The 22,189-nt window shown below is 33.3% G+C and overlaps 2 protein-coding genes across 2 annotated transcripts; one reads left to right on the forward strand and one right to left on the reverse strand.

Annotated features, from left to right (window-relative positions):
• Nucleotides 1-5,164, forward strand: LOC120083516 (cation/H(+) antiporter 24). Its single transcript, XM_039039291.2, has 4 exons — nt 1-468; nt 1,411-2,418; nt 3,190-3,695; nt 4,310-5,164. The coding sequence occupies exons 1-4, from the start codon at nt 145-147 to the stop codon at nt 4,959-4,961; spliced, it is 2,490 nt and encodes an 829-aa protein (XP_038895219.1). The 5' UTR covers nt 1-144; the 3' UTR covers nt 4,962-5,164.
• A 566-nt stretch (nt 5,165-5,730) lies between these two features.
• On the reverse strand, nt 5,731-9,566 carry LOC120083741 (laccase-3-like). The gene is made up of 6 exons (XM_090316140.1): nt 9,424-9,566; nt 8,202-8,353; nt 7,503-7,747; nt 7,291-7,419; nt 6,245-7,198; nt 5,731-6,062 (listed from the first exon to the last, which is right to left on the reverse strand). The coding sequence occupies exons 1-6, from the start codon at nt 9,538-9,540 to the stop codon at nt 5,932-5,934; spliced, it is 1,728 nt and encodes a 575-aa protein (XP_090172266.1). The 5' UTR covers nt 9,541-9,566; the 3' UTR covers nt 5,731-5,931.
• Between the last annotated feature and the right edge of the window lie 12,623 nt (nt 9,567-22,189).

Consider the following 22,189-nt stretch of genomic DNA (forward strand, 5'->3'; position numbering starts at 1 on the left):
CGACGGAATATAAGAATTAAAAAATCCCCATTCAACGCACTTCCTCTACTCTCTATTAATTTCTTTCTTTTCTTTTTTCTTTTTTCTTTTTCTTTGAATGTGTAATTAAACATATATTAATAATAATAATAATAATATTATTGTATGGTAAGGGTATTTCCGGTGGGTGGTAATTTTGCGCAATATGTATGGCGCAACTTCCCCGGCGGTGAAATTGGGATGATGCATAAAAAGTTTCAGGTGGTGGGGGGCGTCGGGGGGGCGACGGCGGGCGGAGCCAGAGCTGGAGCGGTGGTGGCTTGTCGGGTGTCGCACCCAAGAACTCCGGGAGTATTCTATGGATCAAATCCTCTTGAAGATTCATTCTCGGCTTTGCTTTTGGATATTGTGTTCGTAATTTTATTAATTCATCTTCTCCATATATTCCTCAGGCCTCTCCAGCAGCCTAAAATCGTCTCCCAGATTCTCGTAAGATCTACCACTTTCTTTTCATTTCTAATCCATTTCTTCTTAAACTTCATAACACCTCTGCATTCAATTTTCTTGTTTCTCAATCTGAATTTTTTATTTTTGTCTAATTGGCCTATTCAATTTTTTATTAAAAAAATTCCCAATTATTCGTTACATATAAACTTAAAAAGATCGGTATAAATTTGTATATAATAATAGTAATAGATCAATTAATTTTTTTTTATAAAAAATTAAAAATATCTATTAGATACAAATTTACGAATTATTAGATCACAAAATTTAATTCTAACTTAAATGTTAACTAATTGATTTTTTCTTTCAAGTACTAGTAAATGACATTTGGTATATTGAATTTTATTTACTTGCCGTTATTATTGTTTTAATTCAATTACATATAGAGTAATATTCCAATTTAAATAAATTTTCAAATTATGATTGAAAATATATTTAGTTACTCACTAAATATTAGGTTGAATATAAACCATTACTAATTAATTTCTGAACTTATTTTATGTTAAAATTTTTGTATAATCATTATTTTGTAACATCATATAATATATATAATATACTATATATTTTAAATTTAACAAAAATAATTGAGTTTAAAACATAAATAGTATATGTTATTGTTTTTATCATTTTATATAATTTTGCATTTTAAAATTTTGAATTCAAAATTTGGATACAAGTTATTTTCAGAATTTGTACTACTTGGATCATAGAATTTGAAAACAATTTTAAAAAACAAAATCTAGACTATCAACCAAATACACATTCGTTGGAATGAATTTGAAAACATAAAACAGAATCTATCAGACATGTTTTGAGTAATTTTACCATAAATTAAAATGATATATATATATATATATATATATATATATTATAGCATAGCATATGATTTATTGACTATGGGTAATTTGATTGTTTTGTGTGTAAAAGGGAGGTTTTATCATTGGACCATCCGTTCTAGGCCACAACAAGAATTTCAAACAATATTTATTTCCAGAAGATGTGAGTTTCTTGCTAAGCAACATCGGTTTAATCGGTTTCATGTATTTCTTATTCATCTCCGGAGTAAAAACAGATCTCAGTCTCATTAAAAAAGCAGGAAAAAAAGAATACGCCATCGCCTCCTTCAGCGTAGTAGTTCCATTAATATTAAACATCACATTTGCATTACTCATAAGAAAATCCATGGACAAAGAGCTTGCCAAATTCTCTTCCATTGGTGCAGTCACTTCCTCTCTAGCCATCACCGCCTTCCCCGTCGTCCACCCGATTCTCCACGAGCTCAATCTTCTAAGCTCCGAAGTTGGCCGGATGTCCATGTCCATCTCGATAATCAGCGACGCAGTCGGGATCAACGCGCTCGTCGCATTCGAGGCAGCGTTACAAGGAGAAGTGAACTCCAAGAACTCAATATGGTACCTAATTTCACTATTTGTTTTGTTGGGTTTCATTGTGTTTGGTGTAAGAAGAGTAATGAATTGGATTGTGAAGAAGACACCGGAAGGGCAGGCTGTGGAGCAAGGATATGTGGTGGCTATTTTGCTTGGGGTATTGGTAATGGGCTTTTTAACAGATTTCTTCGGGATTGCTATTCTTAATGGGCCGCTTTGGTTGGGTATGGCTATTCCAGATGGGCCTCCATTGGGCTCTACTTTGGTGGAGAGGAGTGAGACTATAATTTCTGAGCTTTTGATGCCGTTTTCCTTTGCTTTTGTGGGGCTTTACACTGATGTTTTCGAAATGGTTAAGGCTGGTTGGCCTACTTTGGCGCCATTGTTCTTCCTGGCTTTGGCGGGTCATTTCTTTAAATTTGGCGCTACTCTCGTTCCGTCTCTTTACTGTCAAATGCCGCTTAGGGATGGGCTTGCCGTTAGCTTCATCATGTGCTTGAGAGGCCAAGTTGAAATCATTCTCCTCCTCCATTGGATTGACAAAAAGGTAGGTACATATATCATATACATATATGATTTGCATCATAATAATTGGTTTTCTTTTTTTTAAAGATTTTTCTATGGATAATCCAATTCAAGCATACTAACATTTTGGTTATTTCATAGAGCACTCTACCACTTGGGCCCCATTATCGTGTTAAGGATGTCTCACCCATCGCAAAATGATCGGAGTCTAACGTGATGTTCATTTCAATCGCGAATTTCATTTTTAATCATTGGTTGGTCAATCAGAACCCTGTAAAGAACAAGAACTTACCCGCGATCTCAATTTGTCAACGGTGATTCAAAATGAAAAGTGCAATTGAAATGAACATTTCATCAAAACTCTGACCATTTCTTGATGGGTAAGACGTCTCTAACGCAATAATACAATCCTTGCGGCGGAGTACTCCATGACGTAAGCAGAAAGTTAGTTTTCCTTGGTTTTTTAAAAAGGGTCATTCCGAATTAACGATCTGGGATTGGGTCATCCGTACAAAAATCTTAATAATCATGCACTATAATAATTAAAATACTAATGTACCTAAGGTTATAATTTATTTCTAAAAGTGTATATATTCTGGTGTAGTTTTGATTGGTTTATCCAATCAAAAAACCAATTTGAATTAATAATTCTTGGTGTTCTCCAAATACAAATCAAGATGTTCAATTTTATAGTTAAAAAATCAAACAAAACCAATGGATCCATTTGGTTGGAGTTAGTTTTTGGATTTATTTACTTTTTGTTGTATTGCTAATGGAGACATTTGGGTGATAGATAATAAAGATCCCAGAGTTCACAATGATGGTACTAATGACTGCAATGATAACTGCAATGGTATCCCCACTAATAAGCTTATTGTACGACCCGACAAAGCCATACATGGTGAACAAAAGGAGAACAATCCAGCACTTGCCGCCAGGGACAAAGATGCGGATAGTTATGTGCATAGAAGACCAAGAAAACGTAGCAGCATTGGTGAATTTGCTAGACATGTCCAACCCAACGATGGCTAGCCCATTCTCCATCTATGCCCTCCATCTCATTGAGCTGGTCGGTCGTGCCGCCCCCGTCTTCATCGACCACAAAAAATGCAAAGCCCCATCCAAATACACTGCCTCCGACTCCATCCACAATGCTCTCAAGCTCTACGAGGAAGCTCGCTCCGAGCTCGTCAAGTTACACACCTACACCGCCGTTGCACCTAAGCGTTCCATGAATCAAGACATTTGTGAGCTTGGTTTGATCAAGAAGGCCAATTTCATCATCCTCCCTTCTAGCAGGTAAATATTTTGTTAGATGATATGATACTAAGGGTCTTTCTGACATATATAATTCATAGGTGGCTTGGATTCTATTTTTTAAAACCGTTTTTGAATTATATGATCTAAACACTACAAATTTTAAAAATATCAAAATTTTTCTTGTTTTCTATGTATTCAGATTTTGAATTTTAAATTTTAAAATACATAATTATATTAGAAAAAAAAACAATATTTAGTTAGTAACTAGAATTAGTTTTATGATTTATAAATATATTATCAAACATGTTTTGAAAAATGGTTTAAATTGCAATTTAATTTTTTAATCGATTATCAAATATATATTTGAAAACATGAAATACAATTCTGTTTTCAAAACTCTGTTTTCAAATTAATTACTAAAGAGGCTCTAAGTTTGCTTCACCTATCAGCTTACGTTTTTTTATCAATAAGTGATTTAAGATAGTTTCAAGGTAAGTGGTCCATGAGGTCCCATGATATGATATTAAACTTGTCTTCACTCATCAATTTAAGCTTTTGGATTAATCGGTGATTTAAGAAATCCGTACTTGTCACTGATACTTATAACAAACAGTTGATAATGAAAAGAATAACTCATGTATCTTTATACGCAGAGGAAACGGGCTAGCGGGGGAATCAGCAAGGGGATTGCAAAGTGTGAACATAAATGTATTAGAACATGCGCCATGTTCAGTTGGGATTCTAGTGGACAAATGCAATCTTCACAGCCCGATGGTAGGGCAATCCTTTTGGAACTCAGCTCAACACTTCGCTGTTCTATTTCTTGGAGGAGCAGATGCAAGAGAAGCACTTGCTTATGCAGACAGAATCGTTGGGAATGTAGACGTTTGTGTATCAGTAGTGAGATTTCTTTCACAAAACTCAAGAGGTGACAATGAGTTTGAGAAGAAGCTAGATGATGGAATGGTGACTTGGTTTTGGGTAAAGAATGAAACAAATGAGAGAGTGATTTACAGAGAAGTGGTTGTGAGAAATGGAGCAGAGACAATAGCAGCAATACAGTCAATGAATGATGATTGTTATGAGTTAGTGATTGTTGGAAGAAAACAAGGGATAAATCCAGTGCTTCTTGAAGGATTGTCAAATTGGAGTAATGAAAATGAGTTGGGGATTATTGGTGATTTTGTTGCTTCTGAGGATTTTACTGCAGCTGCTTCTGTGTTGGTTGTGCAACAACAAGTTTTAAGAGACCAAGGTCAGTTTTCTTCTGGGCTTTGTGGGAAAATTAGGTTTGATATTCAGTAGGAATAATCAGTCTGTACATTTTGTAATTATTTGCCTTAGAGGTAGATTGTTATTATTCTTATTATGTATTTTTCTATGTACATGGAACCAACTATATATCGTTTGGTTGTAATTTGAGGAAAAGAAATGTAAAGCTTAGACTCAATGACCAAATGTAACTTTGTTAATATATATCTCACATTAATCGATTAGAGTCCAACAAAGAAGTTAAAAAGAACGTTAATTGACTCGAGTTCTAAATAAAAGTGGAATATAAACGATTTAAAACTCACAAGCTTGAAAAAATAGATAAACTAATATTGTCAATCCAACAAGGGTTATATCCAATTCTCGGTTGGTTAGAGAGAAGAATATAAGACTTTATAACACTCGAGAATGATTTCTTCCAAAAAGAAGGCTCACGAATTACTTTTACAATAGTTTTCAAACTCTCTAATAGAAAAAAGAAAAAAAAAAAAAAAAAAAAAAAAAAAAACCACTCACAACACACAAATAAACCTGAAAGAAAAAGACTTCAAATCTAAAGATTTATCTTATTCTGCATTTAAAAAAAAAAAAAAAAACACTCACGGGGTACGACAGAGAGAGGCTCACCTATACTCATATTTTTCTTTCCTCATTTTTTCTTTTTGTCGCAACCACCCACGAAGACGTTGGTTAAAATTAATTATTTTAAAACTACTTCCAAATAGGTTGTAATTTAATCTTAAATTTAATTGTTTCCTCTAAATTGAAAAGGTGGAGAAAGGATATTTGTATTGCAAAGGGGTAAATAAATAAGGCTTAATTCACTCAGATAAAGATGATATTGATGTTACTATTTTTCTCTAAAATATTATATGGGAAAGAAACAATAATACATTTTTTTTTCTTTTGCCTTGGCAATGAAATGGAGAAGTGAAACATAAATAATGGAGGAAGGAATTAAAGCCTTCGGATATTGGATAGATATATATATATAAAATAGAATTTAACAAGGAGGCAGATCCAACGGTGGAGGAAGAACAGATTGCATCTCTCCTTGGCCATTCTCAACTAGAAAAACCATGGCCAATCCCCAAGCAAGGTGAGAGTCTATATGGCAATGCATCAACCAAGCTCCTGTCGTTTTCCAACAACCTCAAAAATGTCAAATATCACTTATTATACTCACAAACTCAATTTCTTATTTACTTTAATTACCTTTTCTTTATTATTTTAAAAAACTCTAAATTTTTTACCCTATAATAGTCATTTTTTTAGAGAATCAAAATAAATAAAAAGTATAAACAATCTATTCTGACCTGGATTATCAGCAATAAAACGAATTGCGACCCAACCGCCGGTGGGCGTTCCAATGGTGTTTCTCACCGGTGGATCGACGAGATTAAACCTCGATGGATCTGTGGCTGGGTTAAAATTCCCAAAACCGGAACCAACGACGTAGAAATGGTAGCCATGGAGATGCATGGGGTGATTTTCAGTAGTTACAATGTTGGTATCTTGCAACACAATCTGCACACTAGAACCATATCTAAGCCTATAAGCCTTAGTCCCTCGGCTAGGCTGCCACAATCCTCTGCTCACATTCCCAGTGTAATCAAATTGCAGCGGTGGAACCGGCGGAAAATCGGCGGTGAAAACGCCTGGAACACCTTGGTAATAGGCTTGCATTATGGAATTGGACTTTGGGAAAACAAAGGAAACGTTGTTAATGCTGGCAGTGAACCGAGTGCCGTTGGGGCCTTGGCAGCGAGGGCTGTTTGGATTGGTACAGTTGTTGAGGCCTAATCCGACAGTGAAGAATAAGTTTTCGTCGATTTGGGTTGGGACGTTGACTTGATTCGGGCTTCGGAGTTGGTCGGTGAATCGGGTGGCGGTCGGGGTGTCGTTGAAATTTGGGAGTTGGGCTAGAATGGGTTGTGATTGTTGTTTTTTTTGTTGTTGTGGGCAATTGTTGTATTGGAGGATAGCCGTGGTGGTGGTGTTGTCAAAGGCGGCGTTGATGGCGGTGTTGTAGGCAGTGGCAGCCATGTAGTAGTGGGCTGGTGGTTGGTTGGCTGTTATGAGGACGTCGGTGGTTTGTCCAGGTCCGATCATAATGACGTTTGTTGCGAATGGTTTGGTGTAAGCTGCGTCGACTGCCACCACCGTCATCTGGTGGTTGGCGATGGAGAAGAATAGTTCTTGATTCAGTGCTGAATTTATGATTCTTAAAAGAATCGTCTCACCAGAATCCACGGCCAACCTCACCGTCTCTACAAAATGTCATAAACAAAAACTCTTTTCTAATAACCTTTATATATATATATATATATATATATAATATTTATCAATTATTCAAACCAACCTTTTTTGGAGCAGATATAGAAATCGCCGGGCTGGCCATTAATGGTGTAGGCATCAGAGACATTAGGAGCCGCTCCAGTGAAAAGTGCTTGCCTCAACACACTAATCGGATCTCTATCAAACCATTCCCCTGTTTTACAAAACCAATATTTATTTGACAACGAAATGAGTAGCTCATGTAATTTATAAAGATTATGAGATATCTGCATTTACCAAGAAGAAGAGGAACTTCTCTCTCGGGCATTATGAAAGGATATGGAGAACCCAACTTAGGATATATAATGAGAGCCCCATACACGGTGGCTCGAAGCCATCTGCTATGAGCATGCCACCATAGAGTTCCTTCTTGATCCTCAATGGTGAATCGGTAGGTGTAGCTACCCCCTGGCTTTATGGAGCATTGGGTCACAAACTCTGGTCCATCTGCCCATGGATTCCTCAGCTGCCTTATCCCATGCCTAACCACATCACAACTCAAAATTATGTTGGATTATAGCAAAATATTAGATGAGTGGTTGTTGTATATAAAAAAAAGTTCAAGAAAATCATTGACTCTAAGCACTATAAAATGAGTCTATATCTTTGGTTTCAAAGTATCCCAATTAAAAACACCTTATGTTTAGTTAAATTCTCTTTATGCATTATCTAATTTTCTAACAAATTAATTATTAACACGGTTAAGTATCACCTACCATTTTAAAAGGAGGGTGCTAAATTCTTGAATGAATACTATTTAATCCATATTTTTGACTTCTACATAGAATTCCCTCTTAAAGCTTTCTATAATTCGAAAGAAATGGAAAGAATTAGCCTCTTTGGAAAAGAGTTGTAGAGTTGGGGATTTTCTATTGAAACATAAGATTTGTTGATTATTGTTGAATGAATCTATTTTTGTTAAAAGTTAGTAAGTACCAATGGAGAGAAACATTGTAGCGGGCAGCATTCACAACTTTGATAACAAGGGAATCGCCATCTCTGACCGCTAGAGTGGGGCCAGGGAACTGCCCGTTTACCGTTATGACGTTGTGGACTTTGCACAGCCTCTTCACTGCCTTCGGTTGCACCTGTCCGTTCATTTTTTTTTTTAGTATATAATATATATAAATCTATAAATCATGATTAGGTCCATCATAATTCCATTTTGTCCATTTTTATACATAGTTTAAAAAATAAAAATAATCTATTTTTTTTAAAAAAATAATCTATTTTTGTAAAAAATAAAAAACTGTCATATGGTAGATACTTATTTGGTGTAGTTTGAGATACACACTAAATAATATGCACTCAATTTTTGCAGTCAAACTATTGGCTAGAATGAAAGAATGGGCATAGTCTATCGAGCAGGTAAGAATTGGTCAATAGAGAATGTGAAAAGTGAAGACTTCTCTTGAAAACTATTTGATTTTTTATTTTTTCATTTTTAAAAATTAAGCCTATAAACATCGCTTTCATTAATTATTTTCTATGTTTTGTTGTCTGTATTTAAAACCAAAGCCAAATTTTGAAAATTAAGAAAACGTAGGTCTCGTTTGGTAACCATTTTTTTTTAATTTTTGGTTTTTGAAAATTAAACTCATTTTCTCTTCGTTTCTTACAATGATTTGCAACATTCTTGAGTATAATGGTTGAATTCTTAGCCAAATTCCAAAAAAAAAAAAAAAAAAAAAAACTTTTTAAAAACTAATTTTTTAAGTTTTCAAAAAATTGACTTTGTTTTTTAAATTATTGGTAAAAAGTAGATATCAAAGGTTGGAAGTAGAAGTAGTATTTATAAAATTAATTTAAAAAAAAAACAAAAACAAAAAAAAAAACCAATGTTTAGATAGAAAGTGTGAAAATTATGAGTAAGAAATTGTGAGAAAATACCATGTTTGATAACCATTTAGTTTTTGAAAATTAAGTCTATTTTCTCTCAATTCCTTACAATGATTTTTATTTTTCTTGAGTAATTAAATAAAAGAGTAGAATTCTTGACCAAATTCCAAGATAAAAACTATATTTTAAAAATTACTTCTGAGGTGTAGAAAAGATGTTTATAGGCAGAATGTTTAAAAACTTAAAAACGAAAAATCAAACGATTGCTGAATGAAACCTAAATGATTAGTGAATGGAATGGAAGATTTTGAGAACTTACAATGAACTCATGGTAGTGAGTTTCAGCAACAGCAAAAGTAGAGAGTAAAGGGAAGAAGCCCAAAAGGGAAACCAAAAAGAAAGAACAAAAAGACTTCATGTTAAACAACTCCTCCATCTCTCTGTTTCTTTGTGATGTGTTTGGTTGATGGAGGAACTGAATGAAAGTAGCTATTTATAACAAGAAAAAGAGGAGGGAAAAAGGAAGACTAAATTCAATATAATTTAAGAAATTCCCAAAAAAAAAAAAAAAAACATTTTGTTGCAAAATTAGGTTCAGAGAGTCAGCAGGTATACTGAGGATTTAAGGTTAAATCCTTTTGGTCCAACCATAATGGGGATTTGTTGTACCCACTTCTTTCCCACACTACTTATCATTCTCCATAAAACACAAACATTCAATTCTATATCTTGAAACTACTGAGATTTTTATTGATTCACATTCTCGATACGATTACAAAAGATTACGAGTATATAAATGAAATAGTACATTACTAGATCATTTGTAAGAAAAGTTTTGAATCAGATTAAAGAAAATATTATAAAATAACCATTATGGATTCGCCTAATGATTGTGGGAACATAAAAAAAAAAGTCAAAAGCTAAGAAGTCATGAGTTCAATCCAGGGTGATTACATATCTAAGATTTAATATCTTACGAGTTTTCTTAACACTCAAATATTATAGAGTTATGTGGATTGTTCCGTGTGATTAGTCGAGGTGTACGTAAGTTGGCTCGGACACGCACAAATATAAAAAAAATGTTAAAAAAATTAAACTCATGTGGTAACATCATACCATTCATGGAAAAAATATGAAGGGAATTATGTATAGATTTTCAATATAGGCTAAATATATCAAATGGTCTCTAATTTCGATTTTACCACTAAAATAATAAAATTTCTTTACGTAAAAATAAATATGTTGTCATTTTTCTTAAAGAATAAGTATGTTAATATTTGGTACTAGAGGGCAGTAATTTGTCAAACATAGCATTTAAATGACATTTCCACATATGTTATTTATTAATAAAATTAATAAGTTGATATTACTAAAAAGGTGTAGATGATTGATGACTAAATTGAAAAAAGAAAAGAAAAAGACGGATGGAATAGTTAGTTCTTCAATTTAAATACATTTATATGTCAGTTGAGCTACGTTAATTGAAAAAATAATAATTATTATTATTAGTGAGGAAGAGTCCAGTTTTAAAAAAGAATTTGTGATTTTGTTTTTCGTTTTAATTGGATTTATTTAAAAAAAGAAAAAAAAATCTCCCTATCAAGGCTGGAGTTGTTTAGTAATTGGAATTTGTCTTAATCAATGATTGGTTAGCTCAACTAAGAGTGTTAACTGTCTACTCCCATTTATTTTATAAAATAAAAATAAAATATATTCTTTTCAATATATTTACGCATGAACTCAGCTTAATTACCATGGAGGGACTTGATTGCCTATCCTATAATTGTTGTATTAAAAAAATAAAGTTAAAATATTATTTTGGTCCATATATTTTGAAATTTGTTCAATTTGTAGTCTTTAAATTTTTAATTATCCAATTTTAGTCCTCATACTTTAAATAAATCTTAAATTTAGTTTCCACTACTAGTTTATTGTTGATTTTTTATAAAAAAAAAGTTATTTATTAGTATTTTTACTTTAAATTTTGATAACATATTCACATATTGTCTTTCTTTGCATGAAAATTATTATTAATATTATTATTTAACCAGTTTCAGTAAAAATTAACTTAAGAGAAAATTTATTGAAACGACAAGAATTAAAATTTGACAATTAAAAGTACAAGAATTAAAATTAATAGTATTTTTAACCCAAAAAAAGTTATATATCTAATTCAATGTGTTTTTTTATTTTTCTCATTTGAAAGTTTTGCTTATTTATGGTCAGTTTTTATGTCAATTAATTGAAGTTAAGAATTAAGATTGAGATTCAAACATTGACGGGGCAATTAAGGTATATCCAAAATCTTTAGATTATTATATTTTTTTCCGCTAAAATGAGTATAGTTCAATATATATATATATATATATATATAAGGAAAAATTACATATCATACTTCTCAATTTGTAAAGGTATGAATTTTTATTAAGTTTTTAATTTCATTAAATTGTACCTCAAACTTAAATAAGTGTTACAATCTTAACATTAAACGTAACATTAAACGTAAATGATGAGTTATTATCCTCTTGAACTTTTATTTTAGAATTTACTAAAAAAAAAATATATTCTCAAATACTTTCCATTAATTATAAAATATATGCATGAGATAAAATTTATAAGATTTAAACATGAACATTTGTGAAATTTTTAGTAAAAAGTTAAATCATCATTGAATTTTTCAATGATTAATTTATATATTAATCAAATTTAAATTTGTAGAAAAAAAAAAAAAATCCTCGATATTACTGAATTACTGAGTTTACAAAGATTATATATATATAATAAATAAGACTGCGGCATTATTAGACCTAGATTCTTTTCGAAACTATTGGTTTTGGAAGATTTATTTAGTGATTGTGCATTAGCTAGACTAATTTTGTCATTGACTTGATTGATTGAATACTAACGGCCAAGATACCACATTTCAAATATTTTTACTTTTTAGAATAATATATCAAACAAGAATGCGATCATAATCTCACATATCAATTATTGATAACAACTTTAATAAATTTAAAACATTTTAGAAATGAAAAAAAAAAAAAAAAAACAAGATTATGGAAATTTATATCTAAGTTGTGGTTAATTACATCTCATCGGTGAACACATGAAAAGTCTTGAATAAAAATGATATATAGATGATTATTTTATAGAGGTCTAACTATCCATCGTTCAAGAATATGATATAAGGAAAAATAACTCTATTAGTAAAGCCCTTTTAGTCAAATCAAAATAATAACCACGTTACTTTACAATAATATAAATTAGTATTATAGTATATATCTTGTATAAATAGATTATAGGGAAAAAATCAATTTGCACCTCTAAACTTTAGATGTTGTATTCTTTTTGAGATCATATGTGAGGTGCATGAACTAAATCTCTAACGAGATCGATTGTATATGTTTTATGTCTGATATTAATAAATCAATTTATATCCTTAACCACCATAAATTTTGGAGATTGTATTTTGTGTTTTCTATTTTTTTTTCTTGGACAAATATAGAATAGATACAAAACATTTTTTTTAAGAAATAAAATTGGGTTTCATTGATGGTTTAGTTATTGAAAAAAGAATTGACATAAAATTTGAAACTAGGTTCAAAGTACTACCTAATTCTTTAACGTTGTCAAATTTCAATATTTTTTAGTTCATTCTCAAACATAATATAAAAAGCTTCCTATGGTATTTGGCTTAATGTATTCTTTTCTTTTCTTTTCTTTTTTTCCCTTTTTAATAAGTGTTATTTAGAATTAATTGTTTATAATATAAATGAGTCAAAAGTAGTTAATTTTGTAATTAAACATCAATCAAGGCACTAATTGGCAATGTGTAGTAGTTCAGTATATAAAAATGAGCAGGTCAGAGAGGGGAAGGTCAGATTCGTTATAACAAATTAGTTAGCCTACTAATTGACACTCTCTGAAAATCATGGCAGCTTAGGATAATATTTTGTGATATAAGTAACTAGAACACCAATGAAAATGTTCCACATCAAAATAAAATAAAATAATAAACAAGTGTGAATGATAGCTAACCAAATATGAATTTATAGCACCGTGTTTGGTAACGATATCGTTTTTAATTTCTTGTTTTAGAAATTTATGTTTATTGTCTCAATTTTTCAATTACCCTTTTCATATTTCTTGAAAAAAAATACCTAAATTCCTAGTTGAATTCTAAAAATCAAAATAGGTTTTTAGAATTTTTTTTTAAGTTTTCAAAACTTATCTTAAGTTTTGAAAACATTAATAAAAAGTGGATTATTATTATTGTTATTATTATTTTAGTTTTCAAAATTTAACTTAGTTTTTGAAAACATTAATAAAAAGTATATTGTTCATTAGAGGGATCAGTAGTACTTAAGTGTTAGATGTAACTACGGGGATAAAACGGTAATTTGGCCTAACTGTACTTATGAGCACTTTGTGAAGGGTCATTATACTGTTGATTGGTTATATCCAATGGACACAGAAATTATCTGTAGTGCGAAGAGTGTAACTATCGGTCTTTAGTGGAGTGCCCGACAGTTAACGGATGGTGGATAATATAATTAAAGAGTTTAATTAATTATTCATGTATCGTTGGAGCTTCAAGCTACAGATCTATAAGATCCTCTTGGTAGCTCAAAAAGGATTTAGTTGAGAATAAGTTTTTGGGTTAATTTGAATTGTTCAAATTAATAAGAGAGAATTTAATTATATATATGATATAATTAAATTGATTCAATTATATATGATATAATTGTTATAATGTATTTAATACATTATAGTTTATTTGGAGGAAATAAATATTTGAATGGGATTCAAATATATTTTCTATGAATGTGATTCATAGTTGTTAAATTTAATATAAATATGATTTATATTAAATGCCATGAAATAGAGAAAAGAAATATATGATACAATATTAAAACTATAGGTTATGTGTTATATTTGATATAACATATAGTTTAATATAAATATGATATGATAAGTTAGTTATCATATTTATTTATATTATTTTATTATTTTGAATAATAAATTCCTATTTTCTCTCCAACCACCATAGTGGGTGGTTATTGGGTTTTGTGGCAAAAGGAATAAAAGAAATTAGTTTCTCTTCTTCTTTCTAAGACGAACAAAACAACAAACTGCATGATTGAAGCTTTACTATACGATAGAGTTTTTCATAGAATTGTTCTGTGAGTGTTCTTCAATCTCCTTCCTCCTCTGAACTCAAACAAACCCTCCAGAGCCCATCACTTATGGGTTCTCATCTTGAGAATACAAAAGGTTCACTATGGTAGTGTCTCTGTTTGGTTCGTGAAGTTCTTGAAGAAGGTCTTCAAATTTTTGCTGAGTTCGAGGTTCGTGACTGTTCGAGGGAATTACAAGAAGAAAGGTTCTTCAAAGGTGATATTTCTTGAACCTTTTTTTTTTATTATTGTAAAAAGCATGTTGTAATTTGTTTATGAATGCATACCTTGAATGTTTACTGTAAATTTAGTTTTTAATAAAAATGAAATTTGGATGATATCCACTTCCACTCAAGGATCTCCTTTTCAAAACGAGTTCTTTCAATTAGTATTAGAGCCAGATTGTAGTTCTGATTCCAAATTCCATTTATGTATTAAAATCATTTATAGTTTTGGTGGGTTTTAATTTCTGCATTGTGTTTATATGATAAATCTTTGTGGATGGTTGTTGATGGATGATTTGGGATAGTAATCTATGTTTATGGTTTTATGTTTAAATTTACAAAGTTAATTTGTAAGGGCCCCTGCATTTGTGGGCAATAAATTGCAATCGAATCTGTATTCGTTAAGTTTTGAGTCGCTCGTGAGGCTTCAGAAGAAGAGTTGCAGTGCGTTTCAATGGAAAAGATGAAAGGGTGGTTGCCGCATCATATAGTTGGAGCTAAATGATCGTTTATATTTTGTTATGCGATCGTGTAGAATTTACTACACGATCGTGTAGCATTTGCTAAATGATCACATAGCTAATGCTACGCGATCATGTAGAGTTTACTACACGATCATGTTGCATTGGCTGCATGATCGCATAGGCGCTCCATGGGTAGACGATCGAGCGGTATATGATACTCGATGCAAGCTTGCTGCTAAACGATCGTGTAGACTATCATGCTCATCGCATAGTCATTAGCTACACGATCGCATAGTATACGATACTCGAAGCTCGCTACACGATCGTGTAGACTTTCATGCTCATCGCATAGTCAAAAGCTACACGATCACATATAAACGATCATCTATACTCGACGATTAGAAGTTTGCTACACGATCAGCTGCAAGGGTTCTTGGTGGAGCGGTTCGAGGTGAGCGGTTCAAGACCCGGTTCACTTGTTCCAAACCGGTGGACTCAATTTTGTAATAAGTTAGCCTTTAATTTCCAGTTTTTTGAGATTGTCTATCTCGGTCCATCAATTTTAGTTAAATATACATGTGATGTATGTTTATTTTATATGTCATAATGTATGTCATATAGTTTTAAGACCCACCATAGGTTATGCATTTTTTTTCATGCATCATTTTATATTATAAGTGTTATAATATATTAGTATGCATGATTTAAATTACATAAAGCATGCTCGCGCATCATATAATATAAGAGTTAGTATGCATGCATTATAGCATATCCATGCATCATTTATATTATAAGTGTTATAATATAAGGTTGAATAGTTGCATGGAATGTTGGGTTTTATGTCCTAAAATCTTGTAGTTTATAAAATAATAAACATTTTCTGTTATTAATATATTTATTATTGATCTCATAAATTGTATGAAATTCTAAATCCAATAAATTAAGACCCATGACTATCGTATGAGTACTTGAACTTTATGTGGAGACATAAGAGTGGATCGAGTTCGAGCAAATAGTCAAAATGATCTATGGTACATGAATGAGGTTGGGTACCTTATTCTAGTAATACCATTAGATGCGACATACTCTGTAGTTGTTACAAAGAGTTGTAAAATGCTATATACGATGTGATCCTAATTCGTACATGTTATGACATGAGGAGTGAGGGTGTCCTATGCAATGAGTTTGCATAAGATCAGGACCAAGAAATAAGTCACTCTTACTTTATAACACTGTTTACTGTTTAAGACTGACTATTTCACCTAGATGACTTAGGTAATTCGATCTTAATCTTGAGCTAACTATGAACTCCTGTTTATTCGGGATTGCCCTTAGATTTGTATAGTTGAGGGTTGGCTCAACAGCATCGGCTCAATAAGACTCCCATTTTAGGGGTGAGATCGGATAGATAGCTGAGGACATAGGGTGCAAGACGAAGTTCACGCCTACCCGATTTAGGGATAAGAGAAAGGTTGTTCTCTCAAGTACTGAATCCAGATCTTGAACAAGAGGCCCCACCCTCTCACTGGGCTGAGAGAGTTTGGTTTAGTGATTGGATCACTAACCAGTTGTTCATTAGAGGATCAATAGGGACTTGAGGAATAAGACGTAATCTCGGGGGTAAAACTGATATTTGACCCAGCCGTTATTACGAACAACCTGTGAAGGGTCGACTTGCTGATTATGGTTAAATCATGTGGACATAATATATCTACAGTGAGGGGAGTGCAACTATGGGCTTCAGTAGAGTGACCCATTAGTCAACGAATGGAGATTAATTTGTTCTAATGAGTTTAGCCAATTAATCTCAGATCGTTAGAGCCCATGATCTGTAGGTCTGCGAGGTCCCCCTACTAGCTCGTAACGGACTAGCTCTAGAATAGCGTGACAAGTTAATTTGAAACGTTCAAATTAGAATTAAGGGAATTAGTAATTATATGAGATATAATTATATGTTTAATTTTATAATTAAATGGAATAGGAGAATTTATATATTTAAATATGATTTAAATATATAAAGATGGATATGTATTAATTTAATATTTGATATTAAATTAATTAAGTTTTATTTAATAATTAATTTATGAGATTAATTAATTTTTTTCATTTTTAAAAAAAATAAAAATAGATTTTATAAAATCAAATTTTGATTTTAGATAAAATTGAAAAAGTAAAAACCAAAAACACACAAAATCGAAAAAAGGGTTTTTCCATTATCCATCACCTAAGTAGCTTACACATGAAGCAATATCTTGGCCTTGTCTTCTCCAAGCATGAGCTGTAACTCATGCAACTCTTCTCTTTGCATATTGATCTGCAATATAATGAAGAGATTGCAGTGAAAATCAAACATGCAATTTATAGAGATTTGAGAGAAAATTTGGTTTGAAGAAAGAGTTCTTCAGCTGTTTTTCTTCAGTGAGCTTTTCTACTTCTATCCTTGATTCAAGCTTGTTTTGAGTCCCACAACTCAATCTAGAGCACCAAGAAAATAGTGGGGAAGATCTTGAGGTGGTCTACAACAAGATTTGGAGAAGATAGCAGTTGGTGAAGAAGCTTTGAAGAAGTTCTACAAGAGGTATGTCTTGAAACTCATTTTTTTTTTTTGCAAAAGCATGCTTTGTATTTTGCCAAAATTAGTGAATTTGAGTGCTTAGATGATCCTTGTGGTTCTGCTGTTGTTGATACAATCCTACATGGAATGTATGCTATAGCTTTATTCATTACTTGTTTATATAAAAGTTATATATTAGTAATGAATGAACATTGCATGAAGCATGACACAACTTTAGGTTAATTTATAATTATTATAATTAACTTATGTATGTCATTCATGTGATGGTTGGCTTTGATTGTTTCATTTCTTATAACATTTCATTTCTTATAAGTATTATAATAAATGAAATTAGAATTAAAATCAATAATAAAGAGTTGCATGCAAACCTTAGGCTATAATCATTTTTTAAAATTGTTTTAAAATTTGATTGAGATAGACCTAAGATCACGTTTCCAATGAGATTAGAAATCTAAGTTTGATCTTTTAAATCAGTTTAATAGGATTAAATTGATTCCTAATAAAAGATTAAATATGTAACAAATATATCTATAAGGGACCTTTTGTCTAAGGTTGATTTTGGCTAGGCTAAGGTACTTAAGTCGATGGAAACATCGCACCCCTATCTGGAAAGATGAATTAGATAGATTTGTTACATGCATGCAAGTTTGATGAAAGTCTATTAAAGAGTTTAATGGGACTTGAATCAAAGTTGTTTAATCAGCAAAAGCAAGAGTTGTTTTTTTAGCAAATTAAATAAATCACTTAAATAAAATCAGTAGCCGGATTTTCTAAGTTAATGAACCCTAGGAAGAACACTCAGTGGGAGAAAAATGTGGTATGTGATACTTCACTTTAACCTCTACACATTTCTCCCTAAAAGTTCACACCATGAGATCTACTCTCGGCCTCGAGGCACCATGGGTGTCTCCCTACTGGTGGCATTTGTGTAGGTTAATATCAAGGTGAATGGAGAGAGTGTTTATAGTAAGTGGGAGCAGGACATGTGACAACATATCCCTCAGTCTCTCTCATTAGGTTGGATAAATTTTCATGCATCGCCTCGAGGCATCGTGGGTGTCCCTCTAAAGGATGTCAGTTTTGCATGACACTTTATTGATCTCCAAAAATGGATATGGTTGCTTTAGTCTCTTGTCCTAATCGGCTTTCCTTAAGGTTGGCTCATTAGGGCGAGACTTTAGAACCTAAAATGAGGGGTTACACTTACACGGAATTGTTAAAGATGTTCACAAATTCATGACCGAACAATGGTGACTATTAGTTACAGTTACAAGTAGTTGTTTTTGTCTAATGGTTAAGAATGTCTCATTTCAGTGAAGGGGCACTTGATCACCCTACGGTGACTTTTATCTTACCTTATTGAAGCATCATTGCAAAATAGATGTCACTTAGGGTACATGATGACGGGAAATTAGAAGTCAATTATTCAACAACTAAAATCCCGTGGATGCAATATGCGATGCATGTTCTTAAGATATGCGTTTATAGTCATGCGTCGATAGTCATGCGTTGGAGTGATAATGTGTTAACGAATGTATGCGATAATCATACGTCCTATCACAAGTTTTCTTGCGTTCACGTCAAGTATAACATGAACGCAAGTTTCTCGAGTGATCCGAGGTCGAACACAGGGACTTGTAGCAAAATGAATGCGGTAATGTGCATACGGCAGTTTAAACAAAAGAATGATGGAGGGGTTTCTATATTAACACTACTCTTACTCCTAGCTAACAGACAACGCAATGAGAATATGCATGAGAGGTAGAGATATGACAACATTTGACATGAAACAAATGAATGGGAAAATAGATAAAATGCGGAGATGTTTTCATTGCAACCCTTAAGAGTGACCGCAAGGGCAAACTTAGTCAACGCAAGCCATGCAATCATGCTATACACACGTGAACCTAACTCTAGAACGTATGCGGTGTATCTGCGATAATGCTGAGAAGCCTATGCCTGCCTAGACCTCCATAACCCGCTCACTAGCTCTCGCCGCATGAACATGGTTGCCACATAACACCTTATCCTACTTCCTAGACGCATGCAATATCCTATCTGTAGGGCACATACGCTGTGTGATAGCAAACAGAGCTTATCTCTAAATTCCCCATTCTTGCCTATGCGTTCCAATCCGCTCTCTCGAGTCTTAGATTTGATTTTTAGACTATTCTATCAAGTATGCCTAAATGATGAATGATGCGCTCATAGGACAAGGTAACCGCATGAACTTGGCTGACCTAAGATTATTCCCATCTCTAGTGAACAATGCATACATTTCTTAATGCGACCAACCACTTACCCTCCCGGGCAGTTGGTTGTTGCTGATTTTACTCATAGACAAGTAATGCGTTAGCCTATAGACAAGCATTGTCGTAGCTTCACACTAAGAAAATAAGGTTACTCATACACTCAAGCAACGCACACCTCTCGGTAGGTTGCTACAGGCTTCATATCCCTAATCCACATGACTAAGTAAGCAATACCCAAGCAATCTCACTAAGTGTTGTAATGAAAGTAAAGAAGCTGAGAAAAGAAGATAGAGATGGAGTCGAAGGAAACAGAGAAATGCATTGAAAACAAATTGTATTAATTCCTTAATCATAAAATGTCATACAATACAATATAAGAAAAGAAAGGAAAATGAAATGATCGGCTGGAAGCAAAGACTTGCTTCCAGCGGATGTGTGTCAAGGCTGCCAGTAGTGCCATGGATGGGCGGTGGAGCTGACTCTCTCGAGATCTAGCTCTAGTCGAAGGCTCCGGTCGTCACTCGAAATGGATGAAGGAAGTGAAGAACTCTCAAGCGTCTTCTCACGCATTTTGTCTGGATCACAAGGATCCGCCCTAGGAGAACCTCAGGCGAAAATCTTGGATAACTTGAATTTCTGCTCATCCACTTCTATTTATAAAGCTTGGATCGCTGACAACATTAATGAACTGCTCTGAGTTTGACATTCGGTGCGTTAGTCCTTTTCTGAACATCTGCCGCTAACGGCGTGGTAGGTGAAACGTCAACATCATCTTTTGATTTTCTCAAGGTAGATGCATTGATGCGTTCATTCCACCAACCTTGCGTTGATCCCATTAGTATGTGTTATCGCATAGCCTCAATCATTCAATGACCGCATTCGCTTAATACCGTAACTCTACATGATGACCGCAATCGCTTGACGAGCGTAACTCCCATGCGATGGACGCATACGGCCTATTACCGCAACATCCATGCATTGATCGATATGTTCGCCTTTGTGATGGAGAGTTTCTTCGCATGCGATCGTCTATGGTGGTTCGATTTCCGCGTTTGCGTCCATTTCATGTATTAGCTACAAAAATAGAACATTGAACGCATAATAACGTATAATAACGAATTAGCCGAGATTCATTATGTTGATCGACGCAAACTCATTTTCTCATGAATTCCTAGCATAATTGCCACATATTCTGCTTAACAACCTTCATAATTCTAAGTAAAAGGCCTAAGATGACATGCATTTCTGCATGTCATCAGTACACTAGACTATTTTGCTAAAACTGATTAGTTTTCTAAAGGTGGTTTAATGTAAGTAGGCTTAATTAAGTTTGTTCTTTTTCAGCAATTTAAATGGCTACCGTGAATCTAAGTTTACTTGCCGCCAAAAAATTAACTGGCGAGCATTATGCTAGTTGGAAAAACACCATAAACACGATTTTAATCATCGATGACGTTTCGTCTTAATGGAGGAGTGTCTTCCCATTCCACCTTCTACTGCTGCTCGAAATGTTCGTGAAGCATATGAGCGATGGAAAATGGCAAACAAAAAGGCTTGAGTCTATATCTTGGCAAGCCTTAACGAAGTCTTGGCCAAGAAGCACGAGCCCATAGTCACTGCACGTGAGATCATGGAGTCCTTGAAGGGAATGTTCGGACAACCGTTCACACAGCTCAGGCATGACGCTCTCAAATACATCTTCAATTCACGTATGTAAGAGGGGTCACTTGTTCGGGAACACTTTTTCAACATGATGGTCCACTTCAATATGGAAGAGATGAACGGGTCAAGCATTGATGAGGCCAGCCAAGTTAGCATCGTACTAGAATCTTTACTAGAAATCTTCCTGCACTTTCATAGTAATGTTGTTCTGAAAAGGATTGACTACAATCGTACTACCCTACTCAATAAGCTGCAGACTTTCCAATCCTTATTGTAAAGTAAGAAGAAGAAGGATGAAGCAAATGTTGCTTCATTTTCTAAAAAATTCTATAAAGGTTCGACCTTTGGAACTAAGTCTGCACCTTCTTCCTCTAGCACCAAAAAGTGGAAGAAGAAGAAGGGTGGAAAGAGGAAGGTTGCTGCTAACCCAGGAGTTGTTGCTCCAAGAGGTAGACAACCAATAAGGGTTGACAAAGGAAAGTGTTTCCATTGCAACTAGGATGAACATTGGAAGAGGAACTGCCCCAAATATTTAGCAGGAAAGAAGAAGGCCAAACAAGGTAAATCTGATTTATTTGTTTTGGAAACTTATTTAGCAGAGAATGATGATTCTGCCTAGATTATTTACTCTGGGGCCACTAATCATGTTTGCTCTTCGTTTCAGGGAATTAGTTCCTAGCAACAACTTGATACTGGTGAGATGACGATGCGAGTTGGAATCGAGCACGTCG

Source organism: Benincasa hispida, chromosome 8, assembly GCF_027475165.1.
Source record: "Benincasa hispida cultivar pf3 chromosome 8, pf3_genome.v1.1, whole genome shotgun sequence".
In the NCBI taxonomy this organism is placed as follows: domain Eukaryota; kingdom Viridiplantae; phylum Streptophyta; class Magnoliopsida; order Cucurbitales; family Cucurbitaceae; genus Benincasa; species Benincasa hispida.